The sequence below is a fragment of the Ipomoea nil genome, unplaced genomic scaffold, assembly GCF_001879475.1.
Source record: "Ipomoea nil cultivar Tokyo-kokei standard unplaced genomic scaffold, Asagao_1.1 scaffold1043, whole genome shotgun sequence".
NCBI classification, from domain to species: domain Eukaryota; kingdom Viridiplantae; phylum Streptophyta; class Magnoliopsida; order Solanales; family Convolvulaceae; genus Ipomoea; species Ipomoea nil.
In genome coordinates, this window is record NW_017617471.1 from 12,141,577 (window position 1) to 12,162,164 (window position 20,588).

At 33.7% G+C, this 20,588-nt stretch overlaps 2 protein-coding genes and 1 non-coding gene across 4 annotated transcripts; all 3 read right to left on the reverse strand.

Annotated features, from left to right (window-relative positions):
* Positions 1–656: 656 nt before the first annotated feature.
* On the reverse strand, positions 657–3,725 carry LOC109181816 (putative pectinesterase/pectinesterase inhibitor 22). The gene is made up of 3 exons (XM_019331735.1): positions 3,061–3,725; positions 2,134–2,623; positions 657–1,503 (listed from the first exon to the last, which is right to left on the reverse strand). Exons 1-3 carry the CDS (start codon positions 3,523–3,525, stop codon positions 833–835), a joined length of 1,626 nt encoding a protein of 541 aa, XP_019187280.1. The 5' UTR covers positions 3,526–3,725; the 3' UTR covers positions 657–832.
* A 2,350-nt stretch (positions 3,726–6,075) lies between these two features.
* TRNAN-GUU lies at positions 6,076–6,149 on the reverse strand. Its single transcript has one exon. It is a non-coding gene; the product is annotated as a tRNA-Asn (tRNA).
* A 5,109-nt stretch (positions 6,150–11,258) lies between these two features.
* LOC109181814 (F-box/LRR-repeat protein 3) lies at positions 11,259–15,778 on the reverse strand. Of its 2 annotated transcripts, none has more exons than XM_019331733.1 (7): positions 14,811–15,775; positions 14,599–14,724; positions 13,486–13,590; positions 12,985–13,384; positions 12,769–12,898; positions 12,383–12,677; positions 11,259–11,613 (listed from the first exon to the last, which is right to left on the reverse strand). In XM_019331733.1, exons 1-7 carry the CDS (start codon positions 15,444–15,446, stop codon positions 11,368–11,370), a joined length of 1,938 nt encoding a protein of 645 aa, XP_019187278.1. In that variant the 5' UTR covers positions 15,447–15,775; the 3' UTR covers positions 11,259–11,367. The 2 variants fall into 2 exon arrangements, 1 of the variants encoding a protein (XP_019187278.1); XR_002054282.1 differs by lacking the exon at positions 11,259–11,613 and adding an exon at positions 12,057–12,127 and having other exon boundaries at positions 12,294–12,677; positions 14,811–15,778.
* Between the last annotated feature and the right edge of the window lie 4,810 nt (positions 15,779–20,588).

The following is a 20,588-nucleotide window of genomic DNA, read 5'->3' on the forward strand; positions in this document are numbered from 1 at the left end:
CCTGATAGAGAGAAAAATCTATAATATAATATAAAATATATATGTATTTTAAGGATTCCAATTTAGGGTTTGGGACGGCCGGGGTGTAGCCCCATCCCCGTTCCTGCCCGCCCCCGTCAGGGCAAGGACCAAGTTTTTCAATTGAGATTGAGTTGAGTTGCAATCCTTTGTTCAATTTTCTCCATAAAATGGCACAGGAGTTTGGAACGTTATGCTGTGAGCACATGCCCACCTTGCAAGGTGGGCATGGTTCCATATCCATACTTTCTATATATATATTGTAGATTCATAAAATTTATACTTTAGATTCATTATTTAAATATAGTAGATTCATAATATTTATATATTGCAGATTCGTAGTTTCTGTATTGTAAATTCATAATTTTTAAAGTGTATAGTTATCAAATTATGTCTCTAATTTGTAAAAACAGAGTTCAACAATTGGAATCTAAAATATAAATTTTATGAATCTACAGTAACAAAATTATGGATATACAGTATAGAAATTATGGATATACAATCATGTCCGGCACGTGCTCACAGCATCATTTGCCCAGGCGTTTACTGTATTGCTTGCTTCGTGTGGTTTTGTATTTTGAAAATATTGAAAAAAAAGGGATAAGTTGCAACTGAACACAACATGCTATATATTGCACATTAATTTTTAAATATGTATTACTTATACATGTTGCCTTTAATTTGTATTCATTATATATATATATAAGCTTAAACAAGAGCAAGAGATATATATACTACAATAATTTTCTAAAACTAATAATATATTTTCAGTCTATATTATATTATATTATATAAAAGTAAAACTAATTACAGTTTAATTACTGAGACCAGCAGAGAACCTAACTCCGGTGGCCGGCAACCATGACATGCCATCAATGAATCGCTGAACGGTGAAGAAATTCGCCGCCGACGCATCCTTCATAACGTGATAACCGGGCCAGCGAACCCGCCCAGACAACGAAGCCCCCGGCCCGTAATTCCTATACTCACCAAACCACAACGTCTTCAAAGCAAAGTCTCCATACCACTCCAACCACCCTCTGGGCTGGACCATTCCACTCATGAATGTATTGATGAACACCGTCCGGGAGAACTGTTTCCATGGCCGGCCTAAATAGGTCGGCCTGGAGGCGTAGACGAAGCTGTCTTGGATGGAGAAGCCGGTGTTCTGGTCTGGGCTTTTGCGGCCTTGGGCGGTTATGGTGACCTTCTGGAGGGGGAGTGGCTCCCGGGTGAAGATCTTGCACTTCTGCAGCACGGCGGCGCCGTTGCCGAAGATGAAGTCGATGGTGCCGTGGATGGTGCACTCGCGGAAGAACTGGCGGAGGGAGTGGGCGTAGAGGGTGTCCTGGTACCCCTCCATGCTGCACCGGAAAAATGCGGATTGATCGGAGTCCACCCGGAGTGCCACCGCCTGGAAGTTCTGGGGGCCGGCTGTGTTCCGGAATGTCATGTCTCTTGCTATGAAACCCCTCCCGGAAACAGCTACACGCGCGCGCGTGCGTACAATATTTAATCTTTATTAGAGAATGGATTTAGGGAAATGAATGGATAAATAGGCCCCAACTTTTGTACTCAAACTTATTTTCAACTTTTAAAAGTTGTAATTAAATTGATCATTAGATGTTATTTTCTTGCATCAAATTTCAAAAATAAACGATTAATGACATGTAATAGCAGGTCACTAGGATTTCGACAAGACTCTGGCAAACTATTAAACCTAACGACTAAGGAATGATAGCCAATTGCTTTTGAAGAAGGTGACCCGCATGCAAGTCGCCTTCTTGAAAGGCAATCGGCTACCGTTCGTCAATCGCCGTTGCTGCTGAGTTTAATCATGTAGCGTTGTTGGAGTTTATCAGAGTCTCGTCGGAATCCAAATGATCAGCTATTACAAAGTCATTAATGAATTTTTAAATTTCCATACATGAAAATAGTATTTGAAGTTCAAGGGCCTAATTGCCCTTTCGAAAAAGTCCAGGACCTATTTAACTCTTTTCTCTTTAAAAATTTAAAGGCTTTCTGTATAAAGTTCAATAACCTATATGAGGTAGACTTTTTTTCAGGAATTTATAAATAAAAAGTGTGAGATGAAAGATAAAAATGTTATCTTACCAAGTGTTGCAGTTCGAAATGTGGTCCAACCTTGCATGAAATTTCTATTACCGGTGATAATAGTGGCTCCAATTCCATCTCCCACCAGCATGATATTAGTCTTCTTCTTCTTCATATCAACATTCTCGTGATAAATCCCTCTCTTCACGTAGATCACATACCTCCTCCTGCTATAGCTCGGAGCCTCCAACACCGCCTGCGCCACCGACCGGTAATGCCCGCTGCCGTCCAACGCCACAACCGCGTCCACGTGCATCCTCTCCGGCTCCGAAACCGCCATCTCCATCTCACCCGCCGTCATCCAGCTCGGAAAATCCCCCGCCGCCTCATCCTCGGCGGTCCGGTTTCTCGGCGGCCTGAAGGGCAAGCTATGCAACTGGACGTAGAGCGTCAGCACGTTGCTAATCAGCTGCGTCACTTGAACCAAACTTCCCCTGATGAAGCTCTCCAGGCGCCGGTCCGTGCCCTCGAACCCCTCCAAGCACGTGTCCTGGTTGTAGGGGTGTTAGTGAACAGAGCTTGTAAACATGAACGTGAATCACTACTGGAAATTATGAAATTTCCGACCACCTAAAAGTGATCTTTAAATCAAGTGGAAAGTCTTGTTTCTACCACTTTTGATATATGGAAAAACCTTTGTTGCTATTTCCGACCACTTTTTACTTTCAACTTGATTTAAGATCACTTTCAGGTGATCAGAAATTCCATAATTTTCAGGAATGAACATATTCACGAACGTGTTCACAAATGTTAAAGAGTGAACGTGTTTGTGAACGTTAACAAACTAACAGAACGCTTAGTAAACGAACAGCAATGAAATTTTCAAAAACCTTAACAAACAAACATGAACACGATCATTTTAAAAATTTTAACAAACAAACACGAATAGCCTCTGTTCGTTTATGTTCAGTTCATTAACAGCCCTACCTGGTTGCTCAGGGCGGCGCTCAGCCAGGCCTTAAGGTTCCCCTCGTAGTGGAAGTTCTTGATTCCGGCTCGGATCTCCCGCATCTCCGCCAGCGACCAGGCGAGCTCCGTGACGGAGAAATCGAGAAGCTCTTGGCAGTCTCCGATGGCCATTTGCTCCCTGGGAGACACCGAGAAAGTGTTGAACTTGGTGAGGGCGTCAATGGCGAGCCTGGCCTCACTGAGGGAGTTCTGAATGGCTGCTCTGAGGATGGAGGTTGGGTCGCGGTGGCCGCCGTCGCTTTCGACCCGGGATCGTATGCCCTCCAGGCAGGAACCTCGGTTTTGTATGTTGTCGCAGGCCCGAGTGATGAGGTCCTCGGAGGTGTGGGATTGATGGATGGGGATAACGACTTGATTGGGGGAGAGGGCTTGGAAGGAGGGTAAAAGAATGAGAAGAAGGAGGAGAAAAGGTGGAAATGCCATTGATGGGATTGCATGCAAATGGGGAATGATTGAAGGGGGGAATATAAAAGGTATTATGGAGAAGTTTTAGAGGGCAAGGGAAATGAATGTTATGGGAATATAATGGTTTGTTGCCAAAGTTGAAGTTATGCTTCCTTGTATTGTGTGACATGGTATAAAATTCCTTCCACACTGTATGTGTTGTTAATTTCCTTAGCAAGCAAGCAGCAAGCTAACTAAGGTTGTTTGTTGATGCATACAAATTAAATTAAGAATAATCTTTACATTTACTCATTAATTAACGGTCTAATGTAGCATTTTCAATTACTTCTCACTTTTGTAAGTTTGTAGGTTTTTTTTTTTTTTTTTAAAGGTTAATATTTAATATTTTAATATTATATTAAATAGTTAATATAATATAGTTTATAATTATCAAGTCTTAAAAAATTTAAAAATTTTAAACAAATTTTTAAAAAAATAAAAAATACACTGGCGCCTAGGTGCCGATTAATCGCCGCCTTGGTGCCTAGCGATTTTTTTTAACCATGAGTTGACCGGCTCTTGTACGTTCTTTTTTATTATTAATACAAAGTAGATGTAGATATGACACTCAACCCTTTCGTGGTGAACATCTTTACTTTAGACTCATTTCAGTTTTCTTTGAACCTTATTGAGCACCATGTAGATAATATACCCAACTTAACATCCTAACTCCATGCCACCTAAGAAGTTAGTTTAAGGTAGAGTGTGGTTGGGTGCCTCACAATCTCTTGTAGAGCTGATGTTAGATTGTAACTTTTTTTTTTTTTTTTTTTTTTTTTTTTTTACTTATTCTTTTGTAACGTAACTTTCAACTGGTTTGTGATAATTAGAGAGTATAAAATGGAGTCAAACTATTTAGAATTTAAAATATTCTTCCTTTTCAATCCATGGGATTGACCAATTCATAACCTATCTAAACTTAAAAATCATGTTTCAAATGAATCAATGATAAATTCTAAACTTGAAAATCACTACAGCTTCTTGCTTATTTGTGTTGTTTTTGTTTCTTATGTTGTAAGGCAAAGGGTGTAGATAGAATCTATCCAAGAGCTTGTAGAATCCAGCCACGTTATAGCTAAATACAGAAAGGTGAAAGCATCTTACTCACACGATCTCAATTCTCAAGTAAAGAATTTTAACTAACAAAAATGCATATATAAAGTCAAGATGCATGCAATGCACACTTTAATTTGGACAAGTTTGGGAATTACTGAATTACATTTTAACTTTTTGAGTTGTTCTTTTACATCTTTGTATTCCTCAGTATTCAATTGCATCCAATTTTTATATAAATATATTTATTTACTAGAAAAATAACATTTTTCACTTGATTTTAGAGTCATAATAAACTCAATATCTCAATTGTTTATATTCTCAAGTTTACAGAAAGTTTTTAAATAAATAAATAAATAAATTTAATCCTTAAGTAAAAACTTACAATTCACTTTTCTAATACTAGCTATTGGTATCAACTTCCACTCTAATCCTTCGGGAGACCAAAAGTATCATTTTAAGAATTAAGGTGCCATTTGATTAAGAATTTTTATACCCTAATATTAGATTTGATATTTATTATTTGCCTACTTTTAATATCTTACTATTGTTATATATATATATATATATATATATATATATATATATATATATATATATATAAGTATTGACTTCCTTCTCAGTGAATTTAAATCAAACAATATTGCCACTCTTGATTCAATGGCTCTCTTATTGCTACGGTGATTGAAACGAGCGAGTTCAATTTTGTGTTAATTCATCTTGTAATATAGTCTTTAGTTCGCCACAGTTAACCACCAATGAATCACTTTTCACCATAATACACCGAAAATCCTCCGTCAAACTCAATAGTAATTTATAATAAATCGTCCAAATATGATCTTATGCATTTTCAATATATATAAAACATTTAATTTTACATATGTCTTTGTTTTTTTATGAAGAGAAAATTTTTTAAACCCTACGTCTCAACCTAATATTAAGAGGAAAAATACTTTACGTGTGTACTCTCATTTTCTATTTTCAACTTTTACTAAATTTGTAATCATTTGTATTGTGATCCACATGGACAAAGTAACTTTATCGGTGCACTACTTTTATCTACCATAAACAACGTAACCAAAATCTACGAGTGCTCCTCCAGTATTGCAACCGTATTTTGGTGTCTTTATACACACATTTTAGAAAGGGGAAAATGTATCCATTTGTAGTCTTAGTATTGTTTACCATAAACAATAGTAAGAGCATTCATATCTGTGCATCCTTCACGGTCATCTGCCCACTTAGGGTTATTGTCAGTTTTGTGGGGTCTACATTATAGGGAGAATTATCGTCAAAAGGTGAAGGTCAAAAGGTGAAGAACAAACAACACAGGGAGAAAGCTTGCGTGGACGCGCCTGATAGTTAATACTGTATTATTATAAAAATTAGTTTTGCTTTATTTTGTTTCTTTTTTCTCGCCCCTCTCATATTTACTACTATAAATGCTCTATTTACCCTCTTGAAGGGAGTTGGAATCGCTAGAGGAAGGACTTGAACCTTCAACCTTGTGATTAACAACCACACGCTCTAACCAACTGAGCTACTCCAGCAATATATCTTTAATTTTTAATTTAATAACTTTATTGACACTAGTATTTTCACATGTGCGTTGCACGGAATGAATTTATTATAATACTTTAAGAATAATATTTAGATTGATATACAAATATAAATTATAACAACGAATATTATATAGTACAGTTGATGAAATAACTTGTATCGATTATATTTTCTGATGTTATCCTGGGGGGTGTTTGGTTCGCACATAGGAATCGGAATCGGAAAGGGTATCAAATACTTGGTAATGGTAATGGGTTTTGATGAAAGTATTTAACATGTTTGGTAGTAGGGTGGAATGTGAATGGTTACTAATAGTAGTGCTTGAAAATGAATAAAGGAATGAAACCCTTATTGTATTTGGGTATGGGTTTTCCAATTGATGGGGTATTCGAAACCCATAGTAGTGTTCTAAAAACTTATCAACCAAACAACAACAATCACTTTCATACTCATTCCTATGGGCAAAACCCACTAACCAAACACACCCCTGCTTGAATTCGAGTAAATAATTGTCGTATTACTCGTGCGATGCACTGATAAAATGTTTTATTATATATTTAGATAATAAAATTAAAGATGAAATTATAAACAATTCTAATGTTATAAATAAAAAAAAAAATCAAAAGATCCATGTTTAATTTTTGAATGTTGCTAACTCTATTATACTTTCTCAACCTAATGAAGCATTAAAGAGTTAACAATGTCTCTACTAAGACTCGATCTCATAACCTCTCACATGAGAAAAGTCACTACATGCAATCCAAGCACAAAGTACTTGACTCTCATGTTTGATTGTAATTATACTAATATGGTAATTATTAGCATAATTACCATAATAATTATTAGGTAAATATACTAATATTGTACAATTATACTATTATACCTTAAGTATAAAAAAAATGTACATAAAATTTGTCACATTTATTAAGCTTTTATTTGCCATAATAATTATTAGATTAGATTTTATATAATACGTAATAGCTTGTGAGGTAATTTTGACGAGAAGTTGTTAAAAGTACAATTTTATTTCTATTAGTAGTACATACTAGTTCTTTTACGCGCTTGCGCGGATGGAATAATGTCCAATGATTATTTTTTAGTAGTGGTAGTTTTCCCTACATGTTTCATGCATTGTGAGATGTGTGTCGTAAGTTATCATGTGAAAGTATTGAACAAAATATTAATATTTATTATATTTGTATAAAATACTTGGTAAATAAATATATATAACATGTTTTGTATTATAACTTTGATATTTAATTACAGGATAATGTAAAAAGAAGACAATGGACAATGTAGTGTAATAAATTAATAAATTTGTAGGTAATGAATCTTTGAATTGTAGAAAATAAAGATAATATAACTAATCTCTTTTAAATTTTTATAATGAATATTTTTTTTAAAAAAAATAAAAAATAAAGGCTTTATAGACAATTAATTCTAAATTAATTAAATGCATATGTACTATTTTTTGTTGTAGCTACTAATTTATTTAATTTAATAAGAATAATAAAGTGGCGTACATATTTTTCATCAACCATAATGAAATCATTGATTTTTTAAATTAATTTATGTTCGTTGTTAAGACAAATTGTTTTTAGAGTTTGTCAATGACAATTGTTACAATTCTTTTCAATAGAGGATGATAATAAATAATTCAAAATATATAGTTACAATATATATTGTTATAATGATATAGTATAAATTAACTTACAAATTTCTTTAGTAGAAATTTTCATGCATTGATAAAATTCTGATGTGTAAACTTGTTCAATTGGAACCAATGGGATGTCAACATAGTCAAATTCTTTAAAAAATGGTCATATCATTTTAGAGTTCAGGGGTTATTGTATTTATAATCAACAACTTTGTAATTAGGTCACGCAGGTCTGACAATGATGTAAGAACAATTTTGTCCGATAAAAAATAATAGTATAATATTTGTAAAGTAATGTACAATTGTACCATTATAAAAATACTTATAAAAAATATTAATACCATAACTACCTAAATCATACCAATAATGCAAAAGTATAATTGAAATATTAAGTTTTATTCTGATCTAAATAATCAAAAGAAGATTAATTAAACGAAAAAAAAAAAAAAAAAAAAAAACTTAACCTAAATTTGTTTTTTTTTTTTAAATGCATAAAATTCAAATGATATTTAAAGTTATTAATTTATAATTTGTGATACTTAACTTTGAATGTTATGTATTTAGTCGGACTAATTATTTGACAAAAGATTATGTTAAATTTTATATTATATATATTTGGAATAAGGGTCAAATAAGTCATCCAACTGCACGCAATAATTCAATTAGGCCACTGAACCTAAAAAATTAACAATTGGGTCCCTAAACTAACAAATTTCAAACAATTCTTTCAATTTGAAGATTTCCAACAGGTTAACAGGTCATCCTTCTAAATTAATTATTTTTTTAAAAATAAATTTTTAAGATTATTATTTAAATTTTAAAAAAAAATTAAAAAAAAAAAAAACAAACAAAGAAAAAAACAGGACTGGCCAGAGACGGTTGTCTCCGACTGGAGTCTGTTTTTTTTTTTTTTTAAACAAAATTTAAAATTAATAATTTTTTAAAATTTATTTTTTTAAAAAATAATTAATTTGAGAGGATGATCTGTTGACCTGTTGGAAACCTTGAAATTGGAAGAATTGTTTGAAATTGGTTAGTTTAGGGACCTAATTGTTGGTTTTTTAGGTTTAGTGGCCTAATTGCATTATCATGTGCAGTTTGATGGCCTATTTGACCCTTATTCCTATATATTTTAATACATTTTAACATATTCGCAGTATATGTTTAACAATTATGCCAACTTTAATTGGGATGTGGTTCGAACCTAAAACATTTCTTATAGAAATTAATGAGTAAGTTAAAAATAATAAATAGTTAACGGAATATTTCATTACTAAAGTTTATACTAACGGAATTTAGGTTATTTAAGGGAAGAAAATAATATAATAAAGGGTAAATAAGAAAAATCATTAAATGGATAAAAAAAATCATTAAAAAAATACTAAAATCAAAATAATATGAACCATTCATTTTAAAAAACAATACTATTGACATTTTTTTGTTCCAGTTAAGGGCCTAACATTATTGACTCTTATTAGAATTGTAGATGTAGATGTAGATGTAGATGTAGATTGTAGATGTAGAGATAGAAATATAGATATAGATTACACAAACCTAAGTATTGTTGTTTATAATTTGCATATTCTCAAATATTATGGGAGGATTCGATTTGAGTTTTTTTTTTTTTTTTTTTTTTTTTTTTTTTTTTTTTTTTTTTTTACCAATTGGAATAATGACGGAATAATATTATTATTAAATAGGAATAGAAATAATATTGTTAAATTGGAGTAGAGACATACTTTTATTATTTTACTAGTATTTTCACCCGTGCGATGCACGAAATAGAATTGTTGTAATATATTAAGAATATTTAAATCGATAAAGAGTTAATTTCACTAGAGGTCGCTTATTTTTTCTGATAATTCCAAATTTAATCCTAGACTATAGTTATTAATTATTACAATTTATTCTTTGTTATAATTCTTACGTTAATATTCTTACTATTATTATTAACACTTAATTACTTTTAAATATTATTTTTACCACTTATATTATTATTATTATTATTATTATTATTATTATTATTATTATTATTATTATTATTAGTTTCTTTTCAAGTTTTGTTAGTATATAATGGCCGTGAGGTACACAATAATAATATAACCATAATTAAATATTCTTGTATTGTATTCCGTGAGTCACAATAATAATATAACAATAATTAAATATTTTTCAATTCTAATATTCTTCTAGGATTTCTATTATCATCATTAATTATTCCCTAATTTATCATAATTAAATAATTTGACCAATTATAAAGATAGATTATTAAATAATGCACGAGACAATTTTTTAATTAAAAAATTTAAAAATTCATTAATAAAACATAAGGTTCTCATAGTTTTTTCTTAGAAACTATTTAATAAAGCATTTTTTTAGAAATTGGTGGGCCAAACCGCCTACGGCTGTTTGCGGTTGATAGATCTCGAAAAAATACGCGATTTCAAAAGAACATTTGTCCAAAACGGACAACCGAGTCAAAAGTTATGTGTTGCTGAACTTTTGACACATCACAACTTTAACCCAGATTTATTGTACGAACGGGAAAGTAGAAATCAATATATTTTATTGGGAAGAGAGATTTTTTAGGAATTAGGGGTGAAGTTAAAATTTCAGGATTTTGTTATTATATATACTATAGACTATAGATGTGCAAAGTGAATTGTATTACACTATTTTAAAATTTTAGAATAGAATTTTTACCCAGAATTATTGTACGAATGGGAAAGTAGAAATCAATATATTTTATTGGGAAGAGAGATTTTTTAGGAATTGTGCAGGAAGTTAAAATTTCAGGATTTTGTTATTATATATAGTATAGATAGATGTGCAAAGGGAATTGTATTACGCTATTTTAAAATTTTAGAATAAAATTTTAACCCAGAATTATTGTACGAATGGGAAATAGAAATCAAAATATTTTATTGGGAGGAGAGATTTTTTAGGAATTGGGCGAGAAGTTAAAATTTCAAGATTTTGTTATTATATATAGTATAGATTTGTAAAAAAATGTTATCATGCTTTCTGATTTATAATGATTTGACATATAAAATGTTTGTACAATATTTTATAACATTTTTAATCTAATATAGTTAATGATACGGAATATTTTTATAATTTTTTAATTTTAATATTGTTATATTGTATTATGAATAAGAATTTTAATGTAAAACTGTTGTATGAATAAAAAAAAGTAGGAAACAATATATTATATTAGAAAGTGTATTACACTATTTTACAATATTGAGCAAAACTACTTTGAGCAAGAAGTTAAAATGGAGAATTTTGTTTTTATTAATAGAATAGATAGATAGATTATACACAACTTTAAATTGTAAAACATGATAAATGAGAAATTGCATTGTAGCTGTAGGTGGAATTCTCAAAATCTCTTAAGTAGAAAAAAAAAAAAAAAAAAAAAAAAAAAAAAAAAAAAAAAAAAAAGAGTTTTTAACATTCATCCTACCTCCTAAGAGGTCACTGAGTTATCGTGATTTATCCTCTCTATCCTTCACAAGGGACTTCACCTTTTGAGGGTGGAGATGATCTAATCAATCCCATCTAATCTTGCAACCCTTTGCTAAAAGTGTTTTAACGATATCAGCAGAAAGCATATACCTAAAAGAATGAGGCAGCTTCACCTTTTTAAGGGTTGCACAGCAAGCTCTGAGGGCAAGCTCAACACCATTTCCTGATACTCTCCCAACATTTACTAGCTTTGCATCCTGCAAGCACCTCAAGTTCCCCATCACCATGCACAGCCCCACATCTGATATTGAACACTCACTCAAATTTATCTGCACTCAACAACATAACAATCTTCTAAAATCAAGTTTCAATCTTGTGTACACTTAGGATGGGATGTCGTGAAATCTTAAACGAAATGGGAGTAACCCCATCCACGATGATTAAGGATATGAACTTGTAACCACAAGGTCATGAGTTCCAATCCCAACCCCCTCTTGGTTTGAACAGGTCAACTATGGACAACCTACGCTGGTTTACATTCTTGTGGTCCTTTGTCGGCTAGGGTCACAAGGTGAGACTCAGGCAAGGTTGAAAAAATCGCTAGGCGCCTGGGGACCGCCTAGGGCGCCTAGAGCACCTAGGTGGGCGCCTAGAGTGCCTTGGCGCCGATTAATTGGTAAACGATGCCTATGCGCGATTAGTGTAGTGGCTGCAGGTTTCCCCCATCAACCAAAAAAAAAAAAAAAAACTAGTAGAAATGCATAGTCTAGGTAGTCTAATTAAAAACATAGACAACAGGTTGAGTGTACCATATTTAACTAACTGGATGGTGCTAATTCTAACCAATGTTGAAAAAATCGCTAGGCACCCTCTAGGCAAGGGCGCTGGGGACCGCCTAGGGCGCCTAGAACACCTAGGCGGGCACCTAGGATGCCGACCTCCTAGCACTTAGGCGCCGATTAATCGGTAATCGGCGCCTAAGCGCGATTTTTGCAACACTGATTCTAACACAATATTATATGAAGTGGGATAGATATATTACACCCCTACAAAACTAGCACTAGGTGTTCATGATTAAATTTGTGAATTTATAATTACCTGTTGCAAATTTCTCGAGTGATAAGCAAGGGCCCAAAATCCCGAATCGCTGATGTTTGTACAATGTTTTAGATCCAGTTCTGCAAGTCTCTGGCAACCAGATGCAAGAGTGGTCAAGCCTGTGGCTGTTACGTTTAAAAGACCTCGTAACTCGAGGTCAGAGATTTCGGGTAGATGGCCTAGATACTCCATCCCTCTGTCAGTAATCTCGCTGCAATAAGACAAGTTGAGTTTCTTCAATTTCTTGCAACCAGTTGATAGAGCGTGTATTCCATCATCGCCTATCCCCGTACATCTGCAAATATTTCTAGAGATCAGAGGGGCATTCTTGCTTTACATGATCAAATTGGCTTGAAACTTGAAAGGCTAATTACTAAATTACCTACCGATATAGATCAAGTTCACGAATCTCTTTGCAGTTTAAAGCAACATAGTTCAGTCCTTTGTCCGAAATGTTAGTGCATAGTCCCAATTTTAGACAAAGCAGCTTTGAGCACTTGGACAGATAATTGAGTCCTTCGAAAAGGAGAGTTGAGAATCACAATCAAAAATTTCATCGATCATTGAATCTTTAGAAAAAAGAAGGAAGCTTTGAAACTCACCAGTGTCATTAACTCCAGGACAATCGGTAAGATCAATCTCCTCGAGTAGGAAGCTTCGAGACCCGAGAAGATCAAGACTCTTCTCCGTTAGAAAGTTGCAGCACTCCAACTTTAGGCAAACAAGATCCCTACAAGATTCAGTTATTGCCGAGATTGCAGTATCTGAGATGTCACCACAGCACGTAAGATTTATTACTTTTAAATTAACACATCCCGACACCAAGTGCTCAATTCCACCGTCGGTTACTCCTTTGCATTTTCCCAGTCCAATTTCTACCAAAAACTTGCAATTGGTGCTAATTATTTTAAAGCACGTGTCAGAAACAGGTGCCCCATCAATGATGAGTTTCTTCAGATTCATTACATCCACCAGCTGGTTGATGAAGCTTGTAGGAAGCTCCTGAAGCATCAAGTTTAGCAATTCAAATTACAACGTGATTTTAAGAAAACCCCACAGAAAAAGATCGAATTTTCAAACACTTAACTGGAAAACGCACTCACATAGAAGCAGTAACTGGCATGGATCTGTCGAATGCCCGAATGTCCACTCACGAATGAAGCCAAAGCAGAAAAACTCAGTTTGTCACACCTCGATATGTTCAGGTCCTATCATCCGGACAAAGAGTTAGCCACTCCAAAAAGTTGACTCAACGACATACCAAAACTACAATATTCATTCAACGTATTATGTAGCAGCATCGAACTTAAGAATCCTTCAGAAATTGCATCTACCTAGTTCTTCTTAGGTCAACATAAAATCTGTATATCAGCTACTGAACAATCAAAACATGATTTCATACCCAGTAAAAATATTATCCCCCCTTCTGTCCTATTTCACCTGTCATGTTTACTATTCATTCGTCAAACCAACTCATTTACTTCACTTCTGTCCTATTTCACCTGTCATGTTTACTATTCATTCATCAAACCAACTCTTTTACCTCCCTTCTGTCCTATTTCACCTGTCATGTTTACTATTCATTCATCAAACCAACTCTTTTACCTCCCTTTTGTCCTATTTCACCTGTCATGTTTACTATTCATTCGTCAAACCAACTCTTTTACCTCCCTTCTGTCCTATTTCACCTGTCATGTTTACTATTCATTCATCAAACCAACTCTTTTACCTCCCTTCCGTCCTATTTCACCTGTCATGTTTAATATTCATTCGTCAAACCAGCTCTTTTACCTCCCTTCTTCCTATTTCACCTGTCATGTTTACTATTCATTCGTCAAACCAACTCTTTCTTCTTTGCTTATTTTCTTTATTATTTTTAAATTTAATTTCTTGTGTTTAATAGTACTTTTAATGTAGTTTCAAAATATATAAATTCTATATACTAATACTGAACCTAATATTATGAAAAATTGAATAAAAATAATCTTGCTGAAGTCTCGTTAACCAAACCAGACACAGATGAAGTACTAATTAGCAGTGTATGAGAGTTCTCTACCATCTCTCAATCCAGTGATACCAATGAGAAGGTCATGAAATGCAATTTTCACTGTAGAAACTAATTTCAGCATTGGCCCAACCAAAAAGAAGCAGAACCTATGCAAACAATACATATCTAAAGCTAAACTAAATGCATGCAGGTCTATATTCGTTTATACCTGAAGCAAAGGACAGCCTTTTCCAAGATAATGCAAACCTGAATCATCAACTGCTCCACAGCCCACCATAGCCAAAACCTCCAGTTTTTGCATACTACTAATGGATTGCAACGACTCGTTTGTGACCTAAACCAAACTCATTTCATGATTTCAATATTAGCATATGATAATACATAGTATATGTATGGAGGAGGAGGAGGAGAGAGAGAGACCTTTGAGTAAGAGATATCTAGAAGCTTCAAGTGTGGGCACTTTTTGGCTAAAAGATCAATGCCGAGATCGGTGATTTCGAGGCACCATTTCAAGCTCAGCTTCTCGAGACCGGAACACCCGACGGCAACCTTAGCCAAACCTACGTCGGTTACGCCCAGGCATTTATCCAACCTCAGATCCCTCAGCCTCGCCGCGCACGACAGCGCGGCGGCTTCGCGATCCCCGAAATTGCAGCAGTACGAGACGTCGACGGCCTCGAGAAACGGGCAAGACCTCGCCAGCATCTCCAGCCCGTGGAATCTCAGCCCGGCGCAGCGGCTTAGCACCAGCCTCCTCACCCGCGCGGCCCGGCCCGACCCGTTCCCCATCAGCGCCGCCATCGCGGCGTCGTCGATGCGGGGACAGACGGAGAGGTCGAGCGAGTCGACGCGCGGGAACTTGGCGAGCAGAGGCTGGATGAACTCGGGGCGGAGGATCCGGAGGTGGGTCCGGTGGAGCGAGTCAACTCGTAAGAAGCTCCGGCAAACCGCCCGGAAAGATCTCCGGTCGGCGTCGTCATCGGCGATAAAGGACAAAATCCGACCCAGAACGTCGTCGGTGAAGAGAGACAGTATGAGAGAAGGCTCAGATGACATCCTAGGAAAAAGCGGAATGGGTTTCGCCGGAATTTATGTGGGAACGAAGAGGAAGAGGAGGCGGAGGTTGAGGAGAGGCTGAAGTGTAGAGGAAGAAAGAGAACGACCCGACCCAAAACGCTTCTTCCGGTTCAAAGAACTCTTCATTGTATGGTTCGCCGCCGATTTGAATACTATTGTTCTTTAATAAAACTTTCTGGGAAAGTAATTAGCAATCAGCTGCAATAGAGCGCGGCGGCCATACGGGTGGCGCCGCCTGCATCAGAGGCTTTACTTTATACGGATATAAGTGGGAGGGAAGAAGGAGCTGAGGATGATAAGCGATCTGGGTCAATAATAAGGGGTCAAGCTTTGATAAGTCACGACGTCACGTTGATAATAACTTTTCAAAAAAAAAAAATCTAGGGAATAAGGTCCTAGCTTACTCGGCAAATTTTATTGTAGAACATGATTTATGTAACATTGACCATAATGTATAATATAATTTAGTTACATTTCAGTTTCATTTTACAATGAGCAAATTTTATTGTGAAACATAATCTATGGGTGTATTTAATTAATGAATTTTGCCCATAGAAATGGGTACGAAAGTGATTGTTATTATTTAGTTGATAGGTTTTTAGAATGCTACTATGGGTTTTGAATACCCCATCAATTGAAAAATTCATACCCCATCAATAAGGTTTCATTCTCTTATTCATTCTCAAACACTACTATTAGTAACCATTCTCATTCCACCCTATTACCAAACATGTTAAATACTTTCACCAAAACTCATTACCTTTACCAAGTATTTGATACACATTCTGATTCCGATTCCCATGTGCGAACCAAACACACCCTATGTAACAACATTGACCATAATCACTGTTGCAAAAATCGGTCTAGGCGCCCCTAGATTGTGGCGATTTCCCTCATAGGCGTCCGCGTAGCGCCTAACTCAGCCGACTTGGCCGCCTAGCGTCTAACTTGGCCAAGTTAACTCGTTCATTTCGATCGAGTTAACCCGGTCAGCTCGGCCTTGCTATTCTTTTTTCATTATATATATACCCGTATACTAGTTTGATACTTTGAATCTTTAGATGATTGAAGTATTTGAGTATTTTTAATTTTTAATATTGTTTTGAGTAAATACCCAAAATGGTCCCTCGACTATAGCTAAATTCACAAATTGGTCCTCAACTTTCAATTTCACCCAATTAAGTCCTTAACTTTGTAATTTTAACACAATTTGGTCCTCTGTCTATTTGACCGTTTGTTGACTGTGATTTTTGAGATATATATGTAATTTCATGGTCCATCGTCGGTTTTTTAAGGTTTCGGTTGCATTTTCAGACCGCACTGTTACATTTGAATCCACTGTCGAAAGCAGTCTACCAAACCCAGTCACCTTCTTCATCCTCCATTTGGATTCAATGTAGTTGAATTCGTACCAGAGCGAAGAAGACGACGTGTTTTCGAACCGGTGCAACGTCATCCTGGAGGCCTTCACGTGCTCCGACGAGAGCTGAAGGTTCTTCTGGAGATCGTCGATCACGGTCAACAAACGGTCAATTAGATGGAGGACCAAATCGTGTCAAAATTGCAAAGTTAAGGACTTAATTAGGTGAAATTGAAAGTTGAGGACCAATTTGTGAATTTAGCTATAGTCGAGGGGCCATTTTGAGTATTTACTCTATTGTTTTGATATTATGACTTATGAATTATCATTATTTCATTTATTTGGATGTGTTATTTGATTTAATGTTGAAAACATCCTCATTAAAATTGTCAAACTGCAAGACTGCCACTATTTTTTTGGCTCTCGCCAAGCGCCGCCTAGACTGCCTAAGCGCTAGGCGCTGCCCAGACGCTCGACTAGCGCTTAGCGCCTACTGCAATCATGACCATAATATATATATCATTTTAATTACACTTCAGTTTCATTTGACAACATTATTATGTATTCTAGTTTCATTTTCTTTCTATACTAGTTTCATTATAGCAATATTAAAGTATTATTTTAATTCTACTATAGTTTCATTTGATAATATACATTATTGCTTGAGCTCTTTTTTATTTTATTTTATTTTTTACACATACTAGTTTAATTATAGTAATGTTGAAGTATTATTTTAATTGCACTTCAAGTCATTTGACAATATATGTTATTGTATGACTTTAGATTTTAGTTTCATTTTTCACGCACACTAGTTTCATTATAGCAATACTAAAATATCATTTTAATTATACTATAGTTTTATTTGATAATAATGTGCTATGTTTTTTAGTTTCATTTTCTACACACTTTCATTATTGTAACACTAAAATGTCATTTTTTTTTTAATTCTACTACAATTTTATTCGATTATCATGATCTACAAAGCGATGTGTTGACCGTAATCCACTACATAACAATTGAACTTACTCGACGAGATACGAAAATATAATTAATTCATCCAAGTGCAATCAAACCAAAATGACAAGTACAATAGGAATTTTTTTAATTAATTTTTCTATGAATTTGAGCTAGACAATATTTTTCCACAAAATAAATTACTTACGTTTATTCTTCAAAATTTTAGAAATCAATTAAATTCCATTTACTTTGGAACCAACATTATTTTATTTTTTAAAATTTAAAATTAAAATGCTAAATCTGATTAAATTAATGTCGATCATAAAAGTAAATTTGAAAATAATACGGATTACGGAAAAAAAAAACTTGTGTCTAACCGGATAGCGTCAGATCTGAAATTGGACCACTATATCAAACATGGATCACGGATTTGAAGTCAAACAAATCTAGACCCTAGAATGGTTGTCCTGATCAGAAACCAAGGGTGAAGATGCAAAGACCAATAGCGTCAGATCTGAGTACAGATAATGTACTACGTTCACGGCTCAAACGCAGCATAGCCATAGGGACATAAGGGTGATTGTGACAGGGAAATGATATGCATCTACACAAAATTCTGTATTAAATTTGAATTCTACAACAGACTCTCAAATTGTACTCCCTCATTTGTACTCCCTGAAGTGGCAAACTTGAATTGGTTATTTTCAACATGTGGGTTCACAGAAAAATCTCTACATCAAGAACATGTGAGAAAGAGTACAAGTTGGGAGTATAAAATGCGAGTGCACCAAGTATTTTCCATTAAATTTTACACCAAAAAAATATTCCTAGTATATTTTTATATTAAATTTTTTTCATTTCTAACTCATTACACCAAATTTTATTTTTTCACTAAAATAATTTATTTTCTCATAAATTATATTTATCTTTAAATATTTTAATATAAAATATAATTATAATGCAAATATTATGTTAATTTTGTTTAAAGTAATTTTAGATTTAATTTGCTTTAATTTTATTAAATTTATGCTTTATATAGTTTAATTTTTAATTATTCAATGTATAATATTAATTTTATTTTAATCGTGTTGATAAGCTCTTCTAAATGATATAATTTATTTTCAATAATATAAAATTTATAAATAAAAACAAAGAGTAATTTGGGAATAAAAAAAACAACACCAATTTGGTGTGAGATGAACAATGCATCAAAAAATTTGGTGATGCACTGTTCATGTCTCACCAAATATTTGGTGGGATGTGTGTTCTTTGGAGATCATTTACACTATTTTTTTTTACCGTTTTGGTGATTTGGTGTGTCCATTGCAGATAGTTTTAGTAAATATAAAGTCACCAGTTTAATTTTTAATACCTGTAACACATTTTTAATCGAGTCTCTTATAATTTTATATAGTATTGTAAACATGTATTAATATATTAATTAAGATCCTCCGAATATAGTGACATTATCAAGTTTAGTTTCAAAATTTTAATTTAATGACTCGTGATCTTTTAAATTTCAAATTTAACCAGTCATATCCTTATATTAGTTTAAGTAATGATAAAATTAGGATCAGAGCTGATTAAAAATTTGAAAGTTAGAGAATTATGAGTGGTTAACTTGAAAATTGAAATATCATTAATGGTATAACTTGAAAGTTAAAGGATCATGGCTCAAGGGTGATTAAATTAAAATTTTAAAATTAAATGTGACATTGTGAGTGTATCACTATATTTGAAGGACACTAAGTGGCTTGTGGTTCATTGGTATCAGATTGCTCCCCTATGTGGGAGGTCTAGGTTTTGAGCCTTGTGAAGGACTTCAGCTAGTATTAACTATTAACTTAATATATTTAATTTCATGGGAGAAAAGAATAAAAAAATAATAATTTATTTTAGAGAATTAATAAAAATATATTATTCCTTCTCAAAAAAATAAAAATATATTATGGTAATATAAAAAGTAAAATGTGAAAACATTAGCGATGCAATAAAGTAGAGATGAGTTGAAATTGTCACAGCTGGCGTGGGAGACCAGCTAACGTGCGGAGAGACCGTACCTATCCGCAACCGTACATTCTTCCGCAAATATGTTTTTTTTTTTTTTTTTTGAAGTAAAAGTAAATATTCCGCGAAATCTGACGGGTGATGTGGTGCGTGGGGACCACTCCCCGGCAATTTGTCCTTCCATTTCTAGAACAGGATTCCCCACTATGTCCCAGTAGTGTCCCACTGATATTTGGTTTTCACTAAGACAACCTTATCAATTGGGTTATTTGTGACTTATTTGTGGACTCGAGCATCCACCTCATCCTCAATTATTTTATTGAGTCATAAAATTTTTTATTTACATTAATTTTAATTTTTTTATGAGTTATTTGTAGACTTATCATTTAACCTACTATATTTTAATTATTTCTTTATCTATTTTATTTATATTTTAATTTTAATAAGAAATAGAAACATGCATACTGTATATGCGTAAAAATGAGAATTCAAAATGGAATGGTAAAACAAAATAAAAGAAAATAATAAAAAGTTAGCTATACTATACAAATTCATACGGTAATTATAAAATAAAATAAAATGATAATTAAAACTAATTACTTAAAAATTAAACTACAACGCGATTTAATATTAATCAATTACAAAGCGATTAAAAATAAAAATTTGGTGAAAATTGAAAACTTGTTTGAAATTGACAATTTTGAGAAGATGGTTGAGAAAAAGGAAAATTGAATTGTAAATTTGGATTGATAGAATTGTCTTTTTCCATTATGATAAAAGGAATTGAGTAGAAATGG